At 31.6% G+C, this 23,910-nt stretch overlaps 2 protein-coding genes and 1 long non-coding RNA gene across 3 annotated transcripts in view; 2 read left to right on the forward strand and 1 right to left on the reverse strand.

Annotated features, from left to right (window-relative positions):
• Window positions 1-1,595, forward strand: part of LOC116337825 — a 43,220-nt gene extending 41,625 nt beyond the window's left edge. Inside the window, exon 8 of the mRNA XM_031762749.1 lies at window positions 32-1,595. Coding sequence (XP_031618609.1) covers window positions 32-244 — 213 coding nt within the window. The 3' untranslated portion in view covers window positions 245-1,595. The remainder of the gene's footprint in view (window positions 1-31) is intronic.
• A 101-nt stretch (window positions 1,596-1,696) lies between these two features.
• LOC116337826 lies at window positions 1,697-2,493 on the reverse strand. Its single transcript, XR_004200824.1, has 2 exons — window positions 2,228-2,493; window positions 1,697-2,168 (listed from the first exon to the last, which is right to left on the reverse strand). It is a non-coding gene; the product is annotated as an uncharacterized LOC116337826 (long non-coding RNA).
• A 269-nt stretch (window positions 2,494-2,762) lies between these two features.
• Window positions 2,763-22,965, forward strand: LOC116337628 (E3 ubiquitin-protein ligase AMFR-like). Its single transcript, XM_031762312.1, has 12 exons — window positions 2,763-3,164; window positions 7,227-7,980; window positions 14,711-14,887; window positions 15,773-15,853; window positions 16,888-17,040; window positions 20,436-20,526; window positions 20,628-20,839; window positions 21,058-21,191; window positions 21,255-21,412; window positions 21,489-21,981; window positions 22,053-22,160; window positions 22,248-22,965. The coding sequence occupies exons 2-12, from the start codon at window positions 7,531-7,533 to the stop codon at window positions 22,315-22,317; spliced, it is 2,127 nt and encodes a 708-aa protein (XP_031618172.1). The 5' UTR covers window positions 2,763-3,164; window positions 7,227-7,530; the 3' UTR covers window positions 22,318-22,965.
• The last annotated feature ends 945 nt before the right edge of the window (window positions 22,966-23,910 follow it).

The raw sequence follows: 23,910 nt of genomic DNA on the forward strand, positions 1-23,910 counted from the left end.
TTTCAATGAAATCATTTATAATTTTTTTTAGTTGTATCCGGGTTCAAGTCCAACGACAAGTGCCAATCAGAAAGATCTATTGCGTGAATTGAAGATGTCTGAGTTTCTCGAAAAGGCTGTGTGCCTGCAATTATTGTGCGCTGGGGAAAAGCTGAACATACGATCATCGAAGGTGACATTAGTGAAATACAACGAAACAGTAAGGAATGCTCTTGGTGTCAAAACCATAAAAATGCGACTATAATTCGGTGGAAGAGATGTAGTGACGAGACTAAAAATAAAACCCAACAATCGATTGTGGAATTCGAAAATTTACCGATCCAAATGCGAGTTTATTCAAATGTCAAAACAAAAGAATACTCATGATTTTATGTGTTGTCTCATCATAAAATAATTTTCTTTTTCTTCTTTTATTGTGAAATAATACGGTCTATTGTTCATTGAAACAATGGCAAAAGATTGTCTAAATCAATTCCATCCTATGTCACACATAATTAAACAATTTAATAATGCAAACGACAACAATTTATTAGCAATGAAATAAGGATCTAAATGAAATTATATTTTTCGAGTTTTAAGTTAATAATTCTTCTATTTTTTAGGTATGATAATCGAATAGAGAATGAAAATAATATATATACGAAGTTTCATTGAAGTTTATTCTGAATATCGTCATCATTGCTCACTGAACCAAATACAAAATTCGATTGATGAGACAGATCGGAAATGTAAAACTTCATTTCCGTAGCTAAGATTTTTAATTATATATATTTAGAGCATAAGGGACATACAAACACAAATGGTTTTTTTTTACTAAGATTCTGAAGGTTTTGCAATAAATTTTATTCCATATTCATCGAAGACAGATTCTTTTGAGATCAATGCGATGCAAAAAAAAAAACAACAACAAATAAAATGAGGTTCAGTGTGCAACAATGTTTTGGATGTAGGAAAATTGTATTAAGGTTAGAAATGGTAAAAAAAGGTAAATAAATAAATATCTTTTTAACTCAACACAAATCGATCAGAAACAAGCAGTTAAGATTTTTTTATACATTACTTTTTTTTCGTTTTGTTTTTGTAAAAAGTTATTAATTCTTAAGTTAATGGTAATAATCTTTTTAAATTGTAAAATCGTTAATTAATTTTAATTTAGAGAATTTTTTTTTTTCATTCAATTAACAAATTATTTTGTCTATTTTGAATATGACACAAATGAGTGTGAACAAGACATTAGCAACGAATGATTAAAAAAAAAATAAACAAACAATTAAATTGAATGAAGAAAGAAGACTTATGGTTAGAGCCGAAATAATAAGATGAACTAGGAGAAATGGGAATGTGCTTTAAATCAATTTGTAAATGTATTAAAAAAAAATTCTGCATATTTAATATGTATTTTCAATTTAGCTCTTTTATTAGTTAGAAAATTTTGCTATCACATCCCTCAACTCAAACTAATTAACTTTTGTATTTTATGTGTAATTCTTCTATAATTTAAAAACAAAACGATTTTTTTTCTCTGTTTATCTCTGTTGATAATATCCGGCAATTTAGTTGATAATTTGTTCGCTTATGTATTTTTTTTTTGTTTGAAAATGTTCTTAATCAAGAAAATTGAATTACCTTTTATTGAAATAGGTACGTGAAATAATTTATATGGAAATTTGTAAAGAAAATAAAAGTAATTCACTAATTGAATAATAAAACGGTTTTTAAATTTATTATGACTCAAACAGATAAGCTCTGACAAATTCCAAATGTATTGGCGTAAATGGCAGTAATCGCAGGTCAATTAAAAAAATGGTAAGATAATTTCCATCATCTCTGTGTTGTAGCTGACATCAATCACGTCCGCATCTCAAAAAAATGCCTTTTCAAATAAAATATACGTATGTGCTAAAAACACCGCATGAAAATGAATTCGGGTCATCGCTCTTCACGCTAAAATCGCAATTATTCCATCACAGTCGTTCGTAAAAACATTTCACGGGGAAATAAGCTTGACGCATTTAACAGCGAATTCAAATTTCAAAAATAAAACTTCACGCGCACATTTGATAAAAGCTTTACGTATACGAAGTTCAAGTTTTGTCGTAGTCGCTTTTAAAAACTAAAATAATAGCCGCTCAAGGCAAAATCCATCGATAAATAGAGCGAAGCTGTCTCTAGAAATATAAACGAATGTATACAGAAGCAGAAATTAAAGTGGAAAAAAAGAAATCACCTGACGAATCTGAAATTCAAAATGACATATGTCGAATTCATGCGAAAATAGCCAGTTTACTTGATAGGTGTGTGTGTGCTTGGTTTTTTTTTATAGAACTTGCCGAATATAATGGAAATTAACTGCCAGAATTTTGATATCGTTTAAATTCTACAAAATCGTATATGATACACGCGATAATAATGACGCGGAATGAAAAGAAGAAGAAGAAGAAGAGAAGGAGGTGAGCGAAGAGAAATCTCAATACGGAACGAGAACAAAATGTAAAAGACAAAACCGAAGAAGAAGAAGAAAGAAACTGAATTCAAAAATGAAGTATTGAAATATCACATATCAACAACACTAGCAAAGGCTTATTCGTATACCATATACATTCTGAAATGCCAATAGTCGCAGCACAACAACACACTAACAAACATCATCGTTCACATACACACGTACACCGTTGGTTTCGTGTATCGAAACGAGCTCAGTGTCGTTGTATATACACAGAGACGAAGTAGAGAAAAAAATAATAAACCAAAACACACATCGGCGCGCAGCTGCCCGTGAAAAATTTATCATATTTTTGTTGAGAATCGCATTTCTGATTCATTTCAGTTGGAATATTAGCATGGTGTGAAAGTATCGTCTCGTAACTCGCACTGTCTCGAACAAAATTAAAATTTAAGAATTTATTCATTTAATCGAGCAACTAAATCAAAGTTATACACGACACAAAGTCACCGAATAAATAATATCGATTCCGTGATAGAAAAATAAACGTCAATCATTGTTTCTCTATCCATTGATATATTTGTCTATTTTTGTTATTAATCAGTGAATTTTAATAATACATTTTTTTTTCGGTTGAAAGATGTTTTAAAAAGTGTGCAAAATAAATTCATGAAACCAGATGACCATCGTTAACAAGTGGAAGACAAAAACTGTCAACAATGTATGTGTCGAATTTTATGAATTGTATTTCATTTTCTTCAAATTTTATTGCAAATAAAAAAGTTCGCAAAAAAAGTGTGTGTGTGCATGTTGTTTTTTGGTTTAAAAAAAATAAAAATACGAAATATGTCTGTAATTGAAGACAGTGTGACGAGCGCAAATAAAATAAACAAGTTCGTTCATTGTATCTGAAATGCGGTATTTGACGTCTAAAATTCTTTGGCTTGTCATCGCCCCATGATTACATAGTTATTTGACAAATTGTTTCAATTTAATTCTCTGTTCGTTCGCTGTGGCAATCAATGTGCGAATTTTACATGTTTCAACGGTTAAAATGCAACGCAAATCACAAAACCAAAAATATCATTCGCAATTTCACATCTTTTTTTTTTTTTTTTTTTAAAAAAAGCATTTGAATAAAAAGAAATAATAAAAAAAAGATTTAACAGCCAGTCATGAGTGCACGTTATGTAATTGTACAATTGTATTTACATTACAACAATAGGTTTCTTTTGAATGTCTCCCATATATTGTAATTGTCGTACAAAACGTTTAATCGTTTGTCTCTTGGTATTTTGTTGGTTTCCTTATGATAATATACCCTGAGAGTGTGTGAGTGTCGTGTGATTGGTTTAATGTATGCGCCCGCGACTCTATGTGTTTACAAATAGAACGGGGAAAAAAGTACACAAAAAATACGATAGGAATGAAAACGTCATATCTTCAGCTCCTCCGTTCTGTACAAATGTAACATTTCGCTGACTGTGTTGCATTTTTTGTTCATGTCATGTGTGTGTGTGTGAGCCGAATGCAAAGTTTTTGTCGATTCATTTTTTAATCAACCGTTTTTTTTTTTTCGTGTTTCGCTCTCGTCTCATTGTTTTGCTATTTGCTTAATTGTTGAACATTGCCTGCTCAATAACACTTCAAATCTCTCTCAGTGTATTTTCACTTGAAATGCCGTTCAATGAAATTATGTCTATGCGTTTAGCATATAAAAACTGTACCACAAAGAAAGACGAAACTATCATGTGATGATGGAATCGATTCAATTAGTTCATTAGTGTATTTGAGCGTCACACGATGGACTAATTGAGAAGAGAAGTAATTGAAGAAAGAAATTGTATTCATCCATTTAGTTTCCACTCTTAAATTGATCTACAATTGACAACACAGCCAACAAGTGCAAACTTTCGCACATATATGCCTGTCGAGTGATTGTAAGGAATAAAAAAATGATTGCTGCATAAAAATGTTGAATTCATAATTTCATCTCGTAATCAAATTGAAGAAATGGTCGTTGATTGTCTTTGAATGAGCAAGTTTAAAATAAATTACACAGAGTTTTGCATATGAGATGTTTAACTCATTGGCGTGTAATGATGTTATTTTTTGCGTTCCGGTGCTTCTCCGATAGTAGCAAACGTGTGATATACTATATAACACGCGAACATCAATGGCTCTATCACACACACGTGTCGACCAATATGTTTGTTTAGTTTTCATAAGGAGTTCAATTTGTAAAAATGAAAACACTTGTTATTCTCTTGCTCTAGTGAATGAAAGCGGGTTAACAGTATTGAATATATGTCATAATTTATTCACTGGTGAGATATGGCATTGCTATCGTGAACTCATTATCGCTGTACGAACTGATGACACCGAACACACAGCGATTCCATTGCATCGTACACACAGCGTGAATGCATCAATATGTTTGTTTCACTTGTGCGGCCATCTGAATCTGGGACGCACAAGAATAAAAGAGAGAAAAATTGAAATATGATATGAATGGATTGGAAAAGATGAAAATTTAAAGTGAGAGCCAGCAATTTACTTACTTCTACAACAATTTACAACCACTGTGTCACAAGCATGAGTTTAATTTCAAAATTTTTAAATCGAGGTTAAAACAACAGTTCGATGGCCTACCCAGGTTGTGTTCATGAAATATCATGAATTATATGCATTACAAGCCATTTGGTGTGTGCAAATGTCTTAAGAACATGCCAACCAAAATAGCATTTGCGATTCAAACAAACACACTTAATATATATTACATACACACTGAAATATACACTTGCGTGAAATATTTCAAAAGTCATTTCCTTTCTATTCGACACATTAAATTGTTTCTTTTTTTTTGTGTGTGTGTGTGCCAGATTATCTGTGCAAAGAAACATTTCCTTATTAAACAATATTTCAACTCGATTAAGTGTTATGGGCTTATGTGAAAGTATCACAATGACAGAGTCATTTTCTTATCTTACATTATAATTGTTGAACAAAAACAAAATCGAATGTTTCTGTTTGGTTTTTTATATTTTGCTACAAAATGTTTTAGAACAGATTGTTCATTTGTTCCACAGATAAAGTCATACGATCCCTTCAAGTTCAGGTAACTTGTTTACATATACATGGTGTTCCCTATGTGATAAAGTTATCAGTGTGTTTAATATCAAATACTATTTGTGATTGTTTAAATTCTTGACTCAATCGAAATGAACTTTAAATTTGATGATTAAGTGCGCGAAATAGAACGTCTGTTATCGCATCAATAGCAAGTCAAAGTTTGACTTAAAAATAGCACAACTCTCGATTTCTGCTAAGAACACAATGAAATTGAACATTTGATTACGAAATCGCGATGACACATAACAATCAAAATAGTCACCACATAAATACGAAATATCCATTTTATGTATTGACACATTTACGGTTAATATTCTAAGTCATTAAATCACGGGATTGTTTACACGTCGAAAGCCAATTTTCGTTTATCAAACAAACATGAGTCGGGATGAACTTACGTGGCCATCAATCAGTGGTGGTTATGTTTATAATTAAGCTTGACTCATATTAGTTCTGTTTGTACGTCACGAAAAAATATTCTATGAATCAGTCGAAATAAAATCAGTTTGGTTGTTGTTTTTTTTTTCAATTTCCACTGAATCGTTCGTTATTCTGTATCCAGTTTTACAATCGAGATCAGAGAAAATTTGCATAAATGTATTCAATTATGAATCGGTTTAAAGAAAGATTGAGAAGTGATCGCAATAGTCTGTAAAAACAACATAAATACGACAACAATAACTTAACCGGGCTGTAAAAAAACCTGAGTGATCGAATAGGCAGATAGACAGATAAAGAGAGACGTTTCGCTCAAACCTTGATATCATTCTTTATAAAATGCTCGGCGTTCAGCATTTTACGTCATTTCCAACGTATTTTTTCTTGCTTTGCACAAAAATTACGGCACGGTAAAAATTTATTTATTTATTTTCGTTACGATACTTAATATATGAAATAGCGGTCCATCGGTGTGGATCGGTCTACTGCGACACATCGAAATACAGTCATTTTCATTTTAAAAAAAACCAAATGCTCTACGACGTTCAACAAGTAGCATATACGCGATCAATTTATATGGCAGTGGAACGCGAAACAGCACAGATCTTCATGTTTTTATCTTTAACGACCGCGATATCTAAATAGCAATAAAAAAAAGTGTTTGCAAACGACTTACTTTGCTTAGGGAAATTATTGAGAAGAAAATTGCTGTGCATTTTATACATGATTTATAAAGAAAAAAAATTAATTACATAATATTTGAGCTTATGTTTACCATATTTGCGACTGCGTTGATTTCAAATTAAGTGATTTTATCGAGTGAGTGCATACATTTTATTGCAATAACTGAAAAAGCGAGTTTTGTTATTTATTTTCCGGATTTTACTTGCGTTAAGCATACAGTTAATTGTGAGAAGCTCAATTAGCGCTTTAAATTTTTAAATTCGATACTATACTGATGTGTGTCTGTGTATTCACTATTTGACGGCGTTCAAGTTTTTGCCTTTCCAAAAAAATGACAGCTTCTTCAGTAAAGTAATCCAATATAATGTAGTCGTGGACGTTTACATTTTTAAAATAGCGGTTACATTTCATATCCACGATATTATCGTGTACATTCAAAAGTTTCTTCATTAATAAATGAATAAATGAACATTTAACGACAAATAATTCAATAAATATATATTTCTTTTTCTTTTCCTTCTTTCAACAGGTATTTTAAAGTGGTCCGTCATGTTTGGTTCCGATTAGTTGCAAAAAAATGAAAGACAAGTTCACAAGTGATCGAAATAAAACTTATCTAAATTTAGAAGTTATAAATGATTTGGACGAAAAGAACTAAATCAACAAACAGAACATCTAGTGGGTCATAAAAGTGAATCAATCATTTAAATAACATAGATTTTAAAATAAAAGAAAAAAGAACACTGACATAACATTGACATTTCAAAATTCGATCACATTTAGAGAAAAAAAAAATCGATATAAAAAATACGAAATACATTAAAAACGAAAAAATGCCTATCGTGCTGTTAGATCGACTTCGGTTGCCGAATCTACGACTGTATACGTCAATTAGTGTGGTTGTAGTCAGTTGCTCTTTATATTATGCAATAAGTTCGACAAGTGATCCCTTTTGGCGATTGGACAACAATACAACGGCATCCGATTCATTTTTCTCATTGAATACGGAGAGCAATCAAGTTGTTGATCATGTTGTTAATGGTTTGGACTTGGGCAGCGTTTTAAGTGACAAAAAAGAAGCAGACGGAAGCATTTTAACCGGTTGGAATGGAAATGTTGAACATCATACGCAACAACAACCACATCAACAACAACATGTGGTCAACCAAATTTTTTCCCAATTCACTGCTGATCAACGAAAACTATTCAATGACACAAGAACCATTGGCAATAAATTCAAAGATGTTGTATCTTTCATGGTACAAGAACCAATATGCGTGTGGGTGAGTAGTTTTTTTACTTTTTTATTTTTTTTTTATCATTATTTTCCCGAAATCAATTGAAGAACTAGTTTGAACAATTGAATGATGCTTATCGATGTCGAAGCTTTTAGTTCTTCAATGAAAGTAGGAAGTAACATGAATCGCAAACAAAAATTTTACGGCGAATATAATGCCAGACTTAGATGCAAACATCAGACCATTGAGTTCGTGATTCGCATAAACATGTTAAAAAGAAACTTCAAACCATATGTATAAGCAAAAACACGTTCATTACACAAAATTCATATCAAATCACAAAATCACCGTTAGGTGTCAACACTTCACGATGAATTCTTCACAAAATATTCACAAAACGGTAATTGTAAACAAATGTTTGCCTATCATCACAGAAATGTTGTTATGAAAAGCAGTTTATATTTGGAAAGTGCTAAAAATAACGTTTTTCATTTGAATCGATCATAACAGAAACTTATGTAGGTATTAAAGCTCATCTTTATAAAATACAAATATCGTTGTATTAAAAAAAAACATTAATTTGCAGTTTTCAATCATATTTATTTCTGTTGTCAGCTATTTTTGTAATTTTTTTCGTTCCAATTCGTTTCGATCAGTTTTTGTAGTTTTTGATATATGGAGCACCAATAAAGGTGTAATTGGTTGAAAATAGAGCGTCCTACATAATATAATATAATCATGTTATTCAATTTTTTTAGAAAATGAAATGAAACCATATGACATTTATGAGGCTAATAACGATTTTTCCATCGAAATGACACATATTAGGTAAATGTAGAAAATTTGAAGGTTATAATGATATCCACAATTGTGCTGATAACACCAATATCTCAAAAATATGTACCACCTCAAAGAAAAAATGTCGGTTTTCTGAATGTTTCATTTCATCAAGACGAAATATTGTCGCGCATTTTTATTCTCATCTCTTCATGCGTGCATACTTTGCATAAACAATTAATAATTGTAAAAATTAGCATGTTCATTGAAAAAGAATTGTACACCACAATACCGAACAATATTAATCATTTTAAAAGGTCGTTTGATCAGATAACAACGGAAATCGCATCCATATTGCACAGTAAACAAAGTTCGGTCAACAACAGCAAAAAAAAACAAGCCATTCAACTTCTGTTTACAAACTATGACACACAACATATGTTTCATCAATTTCAAACAAAAGTGCAATGGTATCGTAGCATTGAATAAAAACGATTGACATTAAGATATTAAGTACTTGACCATTATTTTGGCATATTTACACCAAATTTTTTGTTGTTGTTGCTTCCAGCATTGACACTGACAAGAAAATATATAGCATAAAAGTGTTGAATGATGATGATGGTTATGTGGCATTTATTTTGACGCAAATGGAAGTCTCGAATATAGTCGGAAATGATTTTGTTGTCACTGCAAATATCTACGTTATCAACGGAAGAACGCCTTACAACATTTGTGGCAAAGTACATGAATTCCTCATGGAGATTGTTGCATTTCGTAATCTAAATATGTGATCGAGTGTATTGATTGTTGATCTCAATGAATATGGAAAATATATACATATATTGTTTTTCTTATTGCAACAACAGCGAAAGAATAAAATATATGGTTCATTGTGTATATATTAATTTCAAGTATTTGTCACAATATGATTACCCGCACTGTTGTGTGTGACATATCATTCCACCATGAGGAAATTGATGATAGTGGTGAGAGAATGAACGGAATAAATACATAAACAGCAAATGAATAAGAGAATAAACTAAAGTATTTAGTGATTATCAGCTGGCATTATAATGCACTGAAAAAAATTGCTTTAGTTATTGCCAACTATTGTGATCTGAATAGTTCGAACTTTTTCTTTGTCAATGTTTCGGTATTTTTTTTTCTTCAAATTATTTCAATTGTTTTTGTTTTGTTTGTGTGTCGAGTGTCGAAAATTTGATTCGATATGACGCTTTTTCGATTGAATTCATTTCTGAATCGAAACCAATATCGAATTGAATTTTTAAAGTGATTTAACGAAAGAAAAAAAATCGTTTCAAAGTTATATATTACACACTTCAAAAAATAAAGCGTTACCATATGAGGAACCATTTAAAAAGCAATCTCTTTTATTTCGCTCATCGAAAAACACCCGAATCCACTACAAAGATGTTATTTTTGAATGAGGTGAAACTGATATTTTATTTATTTGATCAAAAGAAAAAGAACGAAAACAAAACAAAATGAGATATTCATAGCCGATGGATAAATTATGAATATTCATAAAATGTTCGGAAGCGATTTCACAACGAAATTCGATTAAAATCCAAGCCATGGATGATTTTGATTCTTTTGTGATTGTAGCGTTGATGTCGGCTGATGTGATGCGATGTGAAGGCTCTTTCCTACCATTATTATTTACTTATCGCACTCACTGCACACAGAAACAATTGTATATTTTTACAAAGCAATAATGTTGTCACAATCAATTCTGTGAGTGAAAATATGTACGATAGCAAAGGCACATTTAAAATAAATAAAGAATGTATGAACAGCTTGTGGTGCATGAAATTTAATTGAATTTCAGCTAATGGCTAGACGAATATTGGAGTTTTATATATTCGGTGCGTAAACATATCGAGCAAATTGAATCATAGGAAAGCAACAAACATTTCGTGGAATCATCGATCTGCTTCGATTACAAATGGCATTTTAAAGTTTATTTGAGCCCCTCTGTCTCTGCCTCTCTCTCTGTGTGTGTTTGTATTAACGTATATGACTAGATATATTTCCTGATTTAGTACGTGATTAACAACTAATATGTCCACACTGAATCAGCGGCAATATGAAAAGCCGACGTAGCTATAAATATAGCAATACACAATGTTGAACAGCACGTATCGCTGCGATGGCTATTTTTAGTAAAATCATTTGTTTAATAAAAACACGCACTTGATACAATTTCAATCGAAATGGGAAGTCATTTGTTTTATTTTTTTTCATACGTGTTGTTTCGATTACCTGTAAATGATTTTGTCAAAACAATTAAGTAACATTTTTCATTTGCGGAAATCGAAATAGAGTTCATGTGCCGGAAAAATTAGACACAAACTGATTGCATCATCAAAAACGGCTCAAAACTTATTGTATATACAACAGATATCAATGCACCGAAAACAAAAAAAAAAAAAAAAAAAACTCACAGCTATATATTGAATCTGAGGTTATTGAGATATTGCAAATAATGATCTTATGCGTTGCGGTTAGGTGTACCAGTCAACCATGAAAAAATATATTGTAAAACAAAAAAAAAAGTTAAATTGATAGCCATAAATAAGGTTAAATTGGAGCTGAAATTGGAGTTAAAATTGAAATCGATCTTGCATTGGATGATAAACAAATCGATTTTATTAAGCTATTACGAAATTCGTAAATTAACAAATAAAAATTATGAATTCAATTGTAATGCTCAAGTTGACATCACATGAAAAATCCTTACAATGCAACCAACGATCAACCGCTGACACAGAAAATGAACGACGTTTCAATAAACCGAATACGAAACGGCCAGATAAATGGGACAAGATCTTGTAATCCAAACGCATCAAATTGCTTTACATTTACATAATTTATCGAATTGTTTACAAATAACGTTATATACGTGAACCTTCCAAATATTTGCAATCGATTTATAATATTTGTACAGTTTGTGAATAAACTTATTGAGCAATTGTAACCCACACAGACTGGGAATTCATTTTACGCACACTTTTTTTGGGCAGCAATTGCATTGATTTTGCAGACATTTTTCAATTGAAAACGGTTTCAACTACTTAATAGTTATGCATTGCTCAATTTTTGTTTTGTTTTTTTAATTCAATCAAAATTCAGGAATATTTTTGCATTGGATTTGGTAAATTCAGACATTGTACTAAGATACGTTCAGCCATCTATGAGTTAAGCTGAGCTCAGGTGCTTGTTTCTTTCATTTCGGCATAGTCTATCTGAGCCAATATAAATAGATAAAAATAGTGTTATTGGTAGAATATTCTAACATTGCAAGCATATAGCGTGTCCAGACTTTGGTCCGGACCTAGTCTGCTATTTAAAATGAGGAAGCAGCTGAATTCCACTTGATGAGTATTTTCAGCTAATATCTCAATACAATGTTCGGACCAAATACGTCTATAATAATGTAAACATTGTTTTGGCAATTTTAATTTTATAAACAATTTACTTTTCGATCCGAAGGCTTTTTTTGAAAACAAAACCCGACTCGATCAGAATAATAATTATGATTATTCAGTTTTTGTTCATAGATGATGGTAAACAGTTATTTAGCGTTAACCGGCAAACTATGCAATTGAACACAATCACACAGTAGACAGACGTCCATATAAATATTTTTTTGAAATAAAAAAGCTTGTAAACAAAAACAAAGTAAATAGATAGGAATCAGAATTATCAATAATTACCACATTTAATTTTCTTTTTTTGTGAAAAAAAAAAAACAATCAACAACAAAAATGCTAATTAAGCAACAACACAATAAAACCTATATGAGTACCATAACTTTTGTTCGCATGGAATCACACGAGTAGAACTATATTTCGTATAAATTGTTTGCAAACAAACATGTGTATTTTGTTAAAAAAAATTGATCATGCTGATAGTGTATCTCAATACCGGCATTATGTTAATGTCTCAATTTAATATATATATTGTTTTACTCTTTCTTCCAAACTGTGAACACAATGTTACTGATATCAAACTAACAATACAAATGACATGCCTTTGTTTCCGCAAAGTTTCATTCGTTTCGGCCACTTGTGCTGAATACACAAAGACAAGTGATCAGATGGCTAAGGAATACCAAATTTTGCATTCATCATTACCAAAAATGCTTAAGCCAGCATGCATATTTATTAGTGCCGTTTTCAAAACAAATGTAATTTCATGCGCCGAGACTTGATTGCTTTGGCTATGTCAACAGAGCCAAAAAAAAAAAAAGAATAAAAAAAATCTACGATACACAGAAGAGCGAAAAAATAGAGAAACGAAGAGAAAAAAAAATAAAACCCATTCAAGGTCTTTTACAGACTGTACGTAGCAATTTAGCGCGCGTGCGCTATGCCACAATGTATACTACACATTAGAGACCGAGAATAACATACAGTTCGATATAAAGACATATGGTATACGAATGGGCCATCACACAAGATGTGCTCATAATTTTTCATAAGCTACTATAGCTATATCACTTCCTTGAACTTGTATCGATTGCAAAGCAACAGCTGAATAAACGGCGCGTGGGCATGAGCATTTAGTATCGTTTTCAGGTACCATTTTTTTTGTTATCTTGTCAATCAATGGCCAATCGCTTTTGTTATGATTTGCTCAAAATATTGCGAAAAAAAAGTATTTAAAATTGTGTGCTCACGACGACGACCACAAGAAAATCGCTCCGTTTTGGAGGTAAAGTACTTGAATGCCGCACGAAACCACTGCTAGCCGAATGTTGACTCATGTAATTGATTCAATGAGCATGCCTTTTGTTTTACTCTAATAGAACATAATAAAATTAAACAGAAAAAAACAACAATGCCGCCTTCAAAATATAATCTAACGAATTGAAGTTTACCTTAGGAGTGTTCTCCTCTTTCAATTCATTGTAATAACGAGTTAATTGCAATTTTTATAATTTATCTATTGTATATAGCTTATGTGCTGGGTTGATCTTGAAGCCGGTCCAAGCGTTAATCAAGCGATCGGACGCTGTTGTTGAGCGCTAAATGTTCACAACAAAAATGCTACTTTAATTTTCATTTCGAACGAAAATGAATGTTCGTGTCAAAACTTTTGTGAGCATTTGTTTTTAAATCATACATGCTATCTTTTCCTACATCAAATTTTGGCAACCGTTGTTAATGCGCAGAAAGTTGTTTGGCCGTTAATATTGACGCAGGTAGAATATTTTTGTAATGTCTGTAATAATTAGAATGACGTGTGAACATCGCATCGATTTTCACGTACGACACAAAATATTCGTTTCTCTAAAAATGATCATATGACGAAAAAAAGTATTTATTATTGTCATTGATTACTTTATTAAAATAGATTTTGGTGTCACTGGTGGATTTATTTTTCATGCGAAATGAAAATATATGCTTGCATGAGCCTGTTTCGAGGATTATTATTATTCAATGAAGCAAATCGTTTGAAATGCAAATTACTGCCACGTGCTACTAACTCAATATATCCCGAATGTGATTTTATCACACACAAAAAAGGTGTATAAGAACATCATATCAATCAATTACATACGAAATCATTTGAAAATGACTATAATGTCAATCAACATGAATAATAACGGTTATTCGAAAAAAGAGTATATTTTTGGCATCAGTTTATGTTTCGATTCTACGTCATATCAATTACAACGTTATGTCCATAGAAACTCGTCTATATTGCCATCAAGATGTTACAGCTACAATACATTCAGATCACGTTACTCAAATTTACATGTTTTATAGCATAAAGCTTACCATATTTGGAACATTACATTTTGGTTAATATTGGTACAAGCCTCTCGATTTGTTGGCGCGTGCCCCTTTTAATTTAGTTCAGTGTATGCTTAGTCTTCATTTCAATATGATCATTTGGTATCGGTTTTTTATTGGCGCTTATTTTACTTTTGATCTTTTCTTTTGTTCTCATTTTCTCATTTTTGCAGACCGTGATAAATATGGCATATTGCTGTCTGATTTTATTGGGCAAGTCAATTCAAAAATTAGTTTTTGGCGAACTGCGTATCTCTGAGCAACAACATTTGAAAGATAAATTCTGGAATTTTGTCTTCTACAAATTTATATTCGTTTTCGGCGTGGTCAACGTACAGTTTCTTCATGAGGTGAGTACAAACACATATACACAAATTCAACGATTATTATGCGATTTAGATTAGAATGCACTAAAAGAAACAATCATCAAATATCAACTTTGGCATGACTGGCGTTTCGCTCAACATACATTAACCACGTGATCTACAAATTTTCTAGTGAAAATTGATAGCAAATTTTAAAAATTTATACATCCATACATTTGCTGCCGGTCATAAGAAATGATGCGAAACATTATGAAAAAAAAAATGTTTAATTATAAATACAAGTTGGCTATAAATCTTTGCCTGTTATTTTATTAATCAACATTTTAAATCAATTTTGATGCCGATCAACTAAAGCGTTAAATGATAACGCTGGTGGATGGCGCGTAAAAACAAAATAAAAATATTTTTTCCGTCCGGTCCGGATAATATATGATTTCGTGACATCAATTCCAACGAACGATGACGTCAATACCATTTAATCAATATGTTTTTTTTTTGTCTACGCTCCGCAACATTAAAAATAACATACAAAGAATGAGAAATTCAATGTGATATCATATCTAAAAGAATGATCCGAAACGATTTTGTCGAAATTCCGGACAAAATCGATTTTAATTTCACATTCTTCGACAAAGTTGATGTTCATCATATTTTTCGGCGATCACTCGCTGGGTACAAATGGCAATAACAAAATATGTGCCATCGTTTGCAAGTAAACAAAATACCAGACAAAACGAAAGGAAACGAGCGAGAGAGATGAAACTAAGTCATTTGAATGGTTTCGCTTGGACGTGCACACAGTCAGAAAGTTGAATTGGTTGATGTTTTGGTGCCAATGTTATTCGTTACAAAATGTATGTTATTAATAAATGTCTATGTTCTTTTCCGATCACTTTCGATCTATTATAGGTTGTACTGTGGGTGTCATGGTTTTCGATACTCGGTTTTTTGCATTTAATTTCGCAACTGTGTAAAGAACGCTTCGAATATGTAAGTATTATCATTTCATTAATTCAATGTAGTCAAAGTTTTAGGTTATTATTATTATTATTATTGAAAGTGGATTGTGAATGGCCACAAAGAAAACCGCCAAATATACTTTTGTATTTGTTGTCGCTACATTAATTGACATAGAATGATTTGGAATAGCGTTTTTTGAGGCGAAATTCCATTTTTGAAATGGAACTCGTGCCAACAACAACGAAATTGAAATTATTTCCAAATATAAATACAACATTTTGTACACTCTTCGAAGCGATTCTCACTTTTTAAGGTGTGTTTCGGCTAACCTTTCCAATAGAAACGTATTCATTCTTCTTTGATGCAAAAAAAGTACACATTTTAAGCTTTGAATTTCGCATTAAGAACGATGCGACGCAATAATCTTTCTTTTTGCGAGATAATTTTAAGAAAAAGTCCACTAAAACAGAGAAGAGTCAATTTAATCGAACTAATTGTAATCAATATGACAGAAGATCATATCTATTATGACGATTGAATTAACTTTGAAGCTATGGCGCTAATTGAATGCTTTTAGAACATTTAATGACACATAAATATTACATTAATTTATTGTTTACGCGCTTAAGCAGTTAATGTGGCAAAATCAAATCATTTGCCCATTTAGAATATGTTTATATTTTGCTCATACATTTGTATGAAATTAACATAAATCACAATTCAATTTTATAAAAGAGATATATACATCTCTTGTATATAGTGTTTGTTATAAACGAACGTCTATTCCTTGTTTTCATTTGATAATCGCATTTTTTTTTTTCGCTACACGAATATAAATTTCTATAGTTGTTGTTGTCGACACTAAATATGACACGCAAAACGAGTTTTCAATCACAAGCCTACTTTTCAAATCATTTGACTGACGCGATTTTTTTTTCTAAATCAGTCGATTATACGCAAAGTAGGTTAATTTCACTAGTTGACCTAAATAAATGATTCTCAATGTGTGTGTTTGTTTGTTTTTTTTTTGGATAATTTCTATTTAAATGTATGCATTTTTACAGCTGTCGTTCTCACCAACAACGCCGGGATGGTCTCATTTGCGACTCGTTGCATTGCTGTCAACAATCCTTGTTTTGTCCGGTTTTATGTTCATCGTATGTGTTGGCGTTGGTTTTTTCGGCGGACTGAATACATTCGCTTTCATGGCCGCAGAGGTAGGTTTTTAAAAAAAAAAAAAAAGAATTTCTTGTAATGCATGGCATTTTTTCTTCGATGCAAAAAACATTTGTTTTGAACAATATATGCAAAAAAAGACTAAAGATATTCCATTATTGTGTTTATAAAAATTGTTTAATTGAAAGAACAAAAAATCTTTGTGAAGCTGCTTTTTTCTAAAATACGTGTTTGCGTGCAATAAATGATTATGAATAGCATCAAATTGGTTGAGAATGTTTGTATATTTACTTGAAATGAATTGAAATGGAATATCTTGTTCATTATGATTTAAGTGGTGTATTCGACCATTTTCCTCGAAAAAAAAATCAGTTTGTTCTGTCCGAGAACATAATCATAGCATGAATATCAATACAATCTCGACCGGTTTTAATTATATTATGAAAAAGTATAGGAAACACAAATGCCATTTTATGCAAGGTGATTTTTCAAATTATTATATTGGTACTTCGAACGAAAACGAAAAAAAAAAAAATGATCGACAGAACAACTTTCAATGACCTGATGGCGCATGTATTGCCATTGAAGCTGTTGTCACTGCGTTGTCATCGGTATATATTGCAGAAGCGAAGAATTTAAAACAGTTAACCATTTTAGGCATTGTCGCCTTGTTAATACAACTTCAAATTATACAGATGAAATACCAAATTTCCACCACAAAAAACAAATCAGCACATCTGCATGCCAACATTTTATTAACGATGATTATTGTGATTATTGACCGTACGATGTGCATGTTGTTACTTTTCATTTCGATGGTTTCTCTCTCGCTCTCTCTCTCTCTCTTTCTCGCATTCGATACATTTTATGCATACAAGTTAATAGCGTAATGCAATACTATAAATATTTCAAGGCTAAAGTGAGTGAACGAAATAAAAAAATGCACGGTGAATGGTGTTATCGAGAATGTATTATCCCTTTATCAACTAATGTTTACGGTCGTCTACCAATTATTTCTGTCATCATACACAAACAATATCAATATGAAATGATATAAATACATTTTGTTGGAATATTTTTAAAATATAATAAATCGAATACACCCGATATCGATATGAGTGCCGATAAAGCGATGTTCCATTTTTAAATTTTGTCATTGCCCTTTTATTCGACACAACTGGCAATTTGATGAATGTCAAAAATTAAAAAAAAAGAAACAGATTTTTCTTCAATCTTATCGATGACACGACAGCATTGACATTCACCCAAATAACTCCATTCATTTATTGATCTGATCGTTGATATAGAAATGTTTTAAAGAAATTTGCTTTCTATTCTTTTACTGTGCAGGCAGTAAACGAATGTGTGGCAAACTCGTGTGGAAAAAAAGTGACTGACTGAGTGGTTAGCTGACATCGACTGAAATTGAATTTTGTTAACTGAAGTCGACTTTAGTCGTCTATGTATGTCATTTTAAACAGATGACTAATTTGGGACGATTTTGTCTATATAGTCAACTGCGATTGAAGTTGAATTAAGTTGTATTTTTCTCTACTAGGATTGACTGAAAAATCAGCCAAATCAACTTAAAATAACTTCAATCTCAGTTGGCTTTAGCCAAAAACGTCCCAAATTAGTTAACTGACTAGTCGATCAGTAATTTTCCACAAGGGAATTGAATAAGTTGAACCGCGCCAATTCACAACTTTAAAAGTATACAACGAAATCGTACATTGTATATAATGTTGTCATTTATTCTCTTTTTCACAATCAATTGCAATGACCTACATATAAGATGAGCCTCTTTGAAATTTTAATTTATCGAAAATGCAAAAAAAATAAAGAGTCTTACGGGAGTAAGACGAACTTTTCCGCACGGTGGTAGTTGCGTATTTTATTAAGAAAGTTCAAAATAACATTTGTTCGATTTTTCAAGCCATTCAAGCGGCGTAAAGTTCGAAACCAAAAAATATGTTTCAACTTTGGCAACGAAATATTCTTTAATTTAATAGCAGAAGTAGCCAAAAAAAGATTTTTCACACTTTCATGATGAACCCATTTGTACGAAATTTGAAAGTATTCTATTTTCTAACAAAACACTATAAAAAATATGTCTGACATTAATTTTGCCATAAAAATTATTTTTGAAACACTTTTCATAACTAAAGTCACAAAAAATTTGGATTTTTGTATGGGTATTAAGAGTACCTCAGCCTTTGAGCCAAAAACTGAAAATGTTGTATTGGAGGTAACCCTAATTTTGATTGAAATCTCTTCAAACTTTCAGAATGTTATTTTTTTGTGTAAAAAATAGTCTGTGCAAAGTTTCACGTCATTAAGGTAGCATACAGGCATGGCTTCCATACAAAAATTCAATTTTTTTGTGATTTTTTCAAGGAAACTGTATCAAAAATTGATTGTATCTCAAAACTAACGTCGGATTCGGTTTTCTCGTGCCAAAAAACCCCTCAATACATCTTTTTGAGTGTTTAAGTCTTCATTAAGTATGACTTTTGGACGAAAATTGGAGTCTTTTTCATAGGTATCACTCCAGGCATGACATTTTTTTCCATCAACCAAAGTCGCTCAAAAGCTAATGATTTCTATTCCTCGGGACCCCCAATCATCCTGTAAAGTCAGATTTTGAATTAAGTTTCTACGACGAGCGCAATCTTGCTAACAAATTTTGCGTACGACGTATAACGTACGACGTACAACGTACGACGTACAACGTACGACGTACAGATTAACATAAACCATGCTCAAAACGGCCTGATTCGGGTTCTCTGACCTCATAAACGTCCAGAAAACATGTTTCTGAGGTTTTCAAAATTTTGACCGATTACAATACTTTTCACCTTACACTATGTGTGCGGAAAAGTAAAAATATAATTAATATTTAATGATTTAGAGCTAAAAAATGTTTCTCACTCGTGTGCTTCATAATTGTGTGACATTATTGCTGTGAAAAATATTTTTCATTTTGAAGAATTCTTATAATTTGCTATTGTCGGCCAAATTTCTCTATGCATATGAATTGGTCGGGATTAGCCTATATTCAGACAATATAATGAACTAACTGGTCACAGTAGGACAGTACATTAGCCAGCTGAATGGACTAAAATGGAGAAAAATAATAGAAGTATATAGCCTAATCTCTCTGATTAATATAGCTTAAACTCATTCGTCCCGCTACACAGTGTCAAGAGCTTATTCATAAACCAATCGCCAAATAAACGCGTTTCGGTGACGACCATTGATAGGATATCGTCAGCAAACCATCGTTGATTCAGTAAACTTGCTTTTATACACATTTTATAACATGATAAATGGAAAATCTCCAATACGAATCAATTAGAATATTCGAGAATTTGCGTGATCGATCAAATATTTTCTGGTATTTTTTAAAAATCTCTCGTTTCTTTTATCACCTTAGTGTGTTATGCTGATAATAAGAACACTGCACGTTCTCATACGCTATGGAATCTTTTTGTATGACATGCGTCAAAGCACCGTTTCATCTGAAGGTATGTATTCCACACTTTATTTGATTTATGCCGACTTAAATAGAAAGTGTTGTGAAAGAAAATGAATGAAATCAATTATTTAAAACGTTGTTTTTCCACAGGTGTTTCATGGGATAAACGTGGCCCAGTCGCTTATTATGTTGAACTAGGATTTGAAGTCAGCACTCTAGTTATTGATCTTCTGCATCATATTCATATGTTAATTTGGAGTAATATCTTTCTGTCAATGGCTAGCTTAGTAATTGTTATGCAATTACGTTATTTAATCCATGAAATTCAACGTAAAGTGAAAAAGCATCGTAATTACTTATGGGTTGGTATCGAGGGTCGAATCACTTTTAATTTTTTCCATTATTTAATATGTTTCATCTTAGTTTTTTGTGTTCTATCAATTATTTTTAATCATCCATTATATATTCAATATTTAAATTGTTTGGTCATTGAATTCCATTGATTCGGTTTAAATTTAAAAGTGATTTATTTTGTCATTATTTTTTATTTATATTATTTCCTTTTGTGATTCTCCCTCAGGTTTTGAACCACATGGAAAAGACCTATCCGCTCGCAACCGCCGAAGATTTATCGAATAACTCAGATAATTGTGCCATCTGCTGGGAGAAAATGGACACAGCTCGGAAGCTTCCTTGTTCACATCTATTTCATAAGTACGACAAAACGAAAATCATTCACATGACGACGAAGCAAATTAACCAATTCTTCTATTACAGTTCATGCTTGCAATCTTGGCTGGAACAAGACACCAGTTGTCCAACGTGTCGATTGGGTTTGAGTGTGCAAAATTTTGCCAATATTCCGGATATTGAACGGATTATCGATGAACAAGAGAACACCACCAGAGCCAATAATCATTTCTTTCATTTCAATGGTAATCAATTTTCATTTGATCGACTCTTTTTTATATTGAGTAGAGTGTTTACAAACTTTTTACTTTCGTTGTAAAGGTTCACGTTATGTTTCTTGGCTGCCAAATTTTTCGGTCGAAGTCACACCAATAAATAATGTGTTGAGAACAAATCCAGTAGTTCCATCAAATGGTATGACATCACAATTGCATAATATGGCTCGTCAAGTGCAACAAATGTTTCCACGATATCCATTGTCAACGATAATATCGGACTTGGGATTGTCTCGATCGATGGAAGTAACAATTGACAATATCCTTGAGGGACGACTTCTCGTTCCGGGCGGTCGATTCGATTTCGATGATGACAATCCATTTAATGAATTTACAACCACATCCAATGAACAACACACAGACGAATTGTCACGGCATTCATCTGAAAATGATTCAAATAGCAGTAATAGTAATAATAATAGCACAACAAATTCAATATCTAGTACGAATAGTTCCTTGAATATGGCCGATATTGGCTATGAAATAGAACAAAGTACAAATATATTTGGTAATCATAATGATCTTTTACGCGACGAAAGGTAAATTTAAAAAAAAAAATTGACATTTTTTTGCGTCAAAATAAGCTAATCGATTTTTTTTTTATTCTTAGTGCCAATGAAGAGTTGTCGTTGGGCGATCGATTTTCAAAAAGTCACTCAGAACGTGAGAAGATTCTTCAGCAGCGCAAGGAATCAATGTTAGCTTTAGCACGAAAAAGGTGAATATTCCACCAATTCCAACAATTCAATTTTTAGTACGACAATTTCAATAACAAATCAAATGTCGTTTATTTTTTCGTTTATAGATATTTCGAAAAAAACAAAACCGAACTGAGCGCTGAACAAAGCAGTCGAAACGAAAGTATGATTGTCTAATTGCACTATGACCAAAACGTATGGATTATCATTGGTTAATTTCTTGTAAAGTTCACGATTACGGCTGTATTTTATGTTTGATTCAACTGAAATTTGAGCCAAAAATGCCATTTGCTTTCAAATGAGACACGATTGCTTTCGATGTAAACATTTTCTATTAGAGACTTTAACGAAACATAATTGAAATGATTCGAAGATATTGCACTGATTATATGAACTAACTCTAAGGTTAGCTAAGATAACAATATGAAAAACTGAGTTAGACCATTAAATTTAGAAACAATTTATATGAGACGTTAAATTGTTAAATGCAGAATCAACAAAATAAAAAAAACACAAAATAATGTTGATGTTTTTGGAATAAAAACAAAAAAAAAATTAAGTAAATCGTGATATTGAAAGAAGAAACACACAAAATGAATTACAGATGCATGACATCTGTTTCACATTTATCCCTTTAAATTTATTATTTTTTTATTAAACCGCGTCTTTCTCCGCACTCATAACGGAACGTGATTTAAAAATCGAACTCATCAAAATCATCAATGACTGTCACGAACAGGGATTTGACATACAAATCAAATATTATTGTACTTAAATAAAGCAAAACGAAAAAATTGTAAAGAAATCAACTGATGAGAATTTAAATGTAGCATTTTAGTTATTACAAAATCCAAATAAAATTATAAGAAAATTGAATTTATTGCACCGTCACATTTGACCGCCACATGTGCTACACAAGAAGTCAAACAAAATTGAATTGAGTGAAATCCGTTATGAGAAATAATAATGTGATTAAATATTTTATTTTAGTCAGCGAGTCTTCAATTTTTCATTCTTTCTACTGGAGAGGAAAAAAGGGAAAACAAAAGATAAGCATCGCATCCACTCGCTTTAAAGTCACCTTAATTTAGTGTTTACAAAATAATCGCATGAAAATAAGTGATTTTTTTTCGATTTGTAAAAAATTTAAAGGATTTATATAATTTTCATTCGTTCATACATCTTTATCATTTTGAAATATTTTTATGATGTTCGTATAAGTGATTTTATTTATAAAATAATAGCCGTTAAAAACACAACAAAATGACAAATAAAATGTTATGCAATAATAAAATTGTGCATTTTTTACCAAATCGATTAAACTGTCAGCTTAAAAATTAGATCAAAAAATTCAATCTACTACGCTTTACATGCATACGCATACATGTACAGTGATTCTTTCATCCATTTTGAATTTTGGGCATTTGCGTCAATGTTTCGATGTGTTTGTGCGTCGTTCATCTCTTTTGTCATGTGAGTCAATGCGTTTTCTATACCATCACATTGCTTCCGAAAAACGTCCATAAACAAGCTTTTACTCTTCGATTCAAGTCATCTATGAATGTTCATTTAAAAAAAAAAAAACTGAAATGCCCAATAAAAATGAACGTAATGAAATGCGCACATTGAATCTCTTCAAAATCGTTGATGTTCATTGCACACGATACGTAAAAATAAAATTTAAAAAAAAAACAAAATAGTGACGAGGCATACACACCGTATGTCGAGAACTGTCATTTATATTTGTGGACGTCGTGCATGCGTATTAGT

Source organism: Contarinia nasturtii, unplaced genomic scaffold (genome assembly GCF_009176525.2).
Source record: "Contarinia nasturtii isolate CC-2019 unplaced genomic scaffold, AAFC_CNas_1.1 Cnas_scaffold_285, whole genome shotgun sequence".
NCBI classification, from domain to species: Eukaryota; Metazoa; Arthropoda; class Insecta; order Diptera; family Cecidomyiidae; genus Contarinia; species Contarinia nasturtii.

Excerpts from the sequence above, each read along its gene's own strand:
- LOC116337628 (XM_031762312.1), top strand. The coding sequence starts at position 7,531 with ATGCCTATCGTGCTGTTAGATCGACTTCGGTTGCCGAATCTACGACTG. Across the intron at positions 21,192-21,254 it reads TGTTCACATCTATTTCATAA|TTCATGCTTGCAATCTTGGC; the intron begins GTACGACAAAAC and ends CTTCTATTACAG. Across the intron at positions 21,413-21,488 it reads TCATTTCTTTCATTTCAATG|GTTCACGTTATGTTTCTTGG; the intron begins GTAATCAATTTT and ends TTCGTTGTAAAG.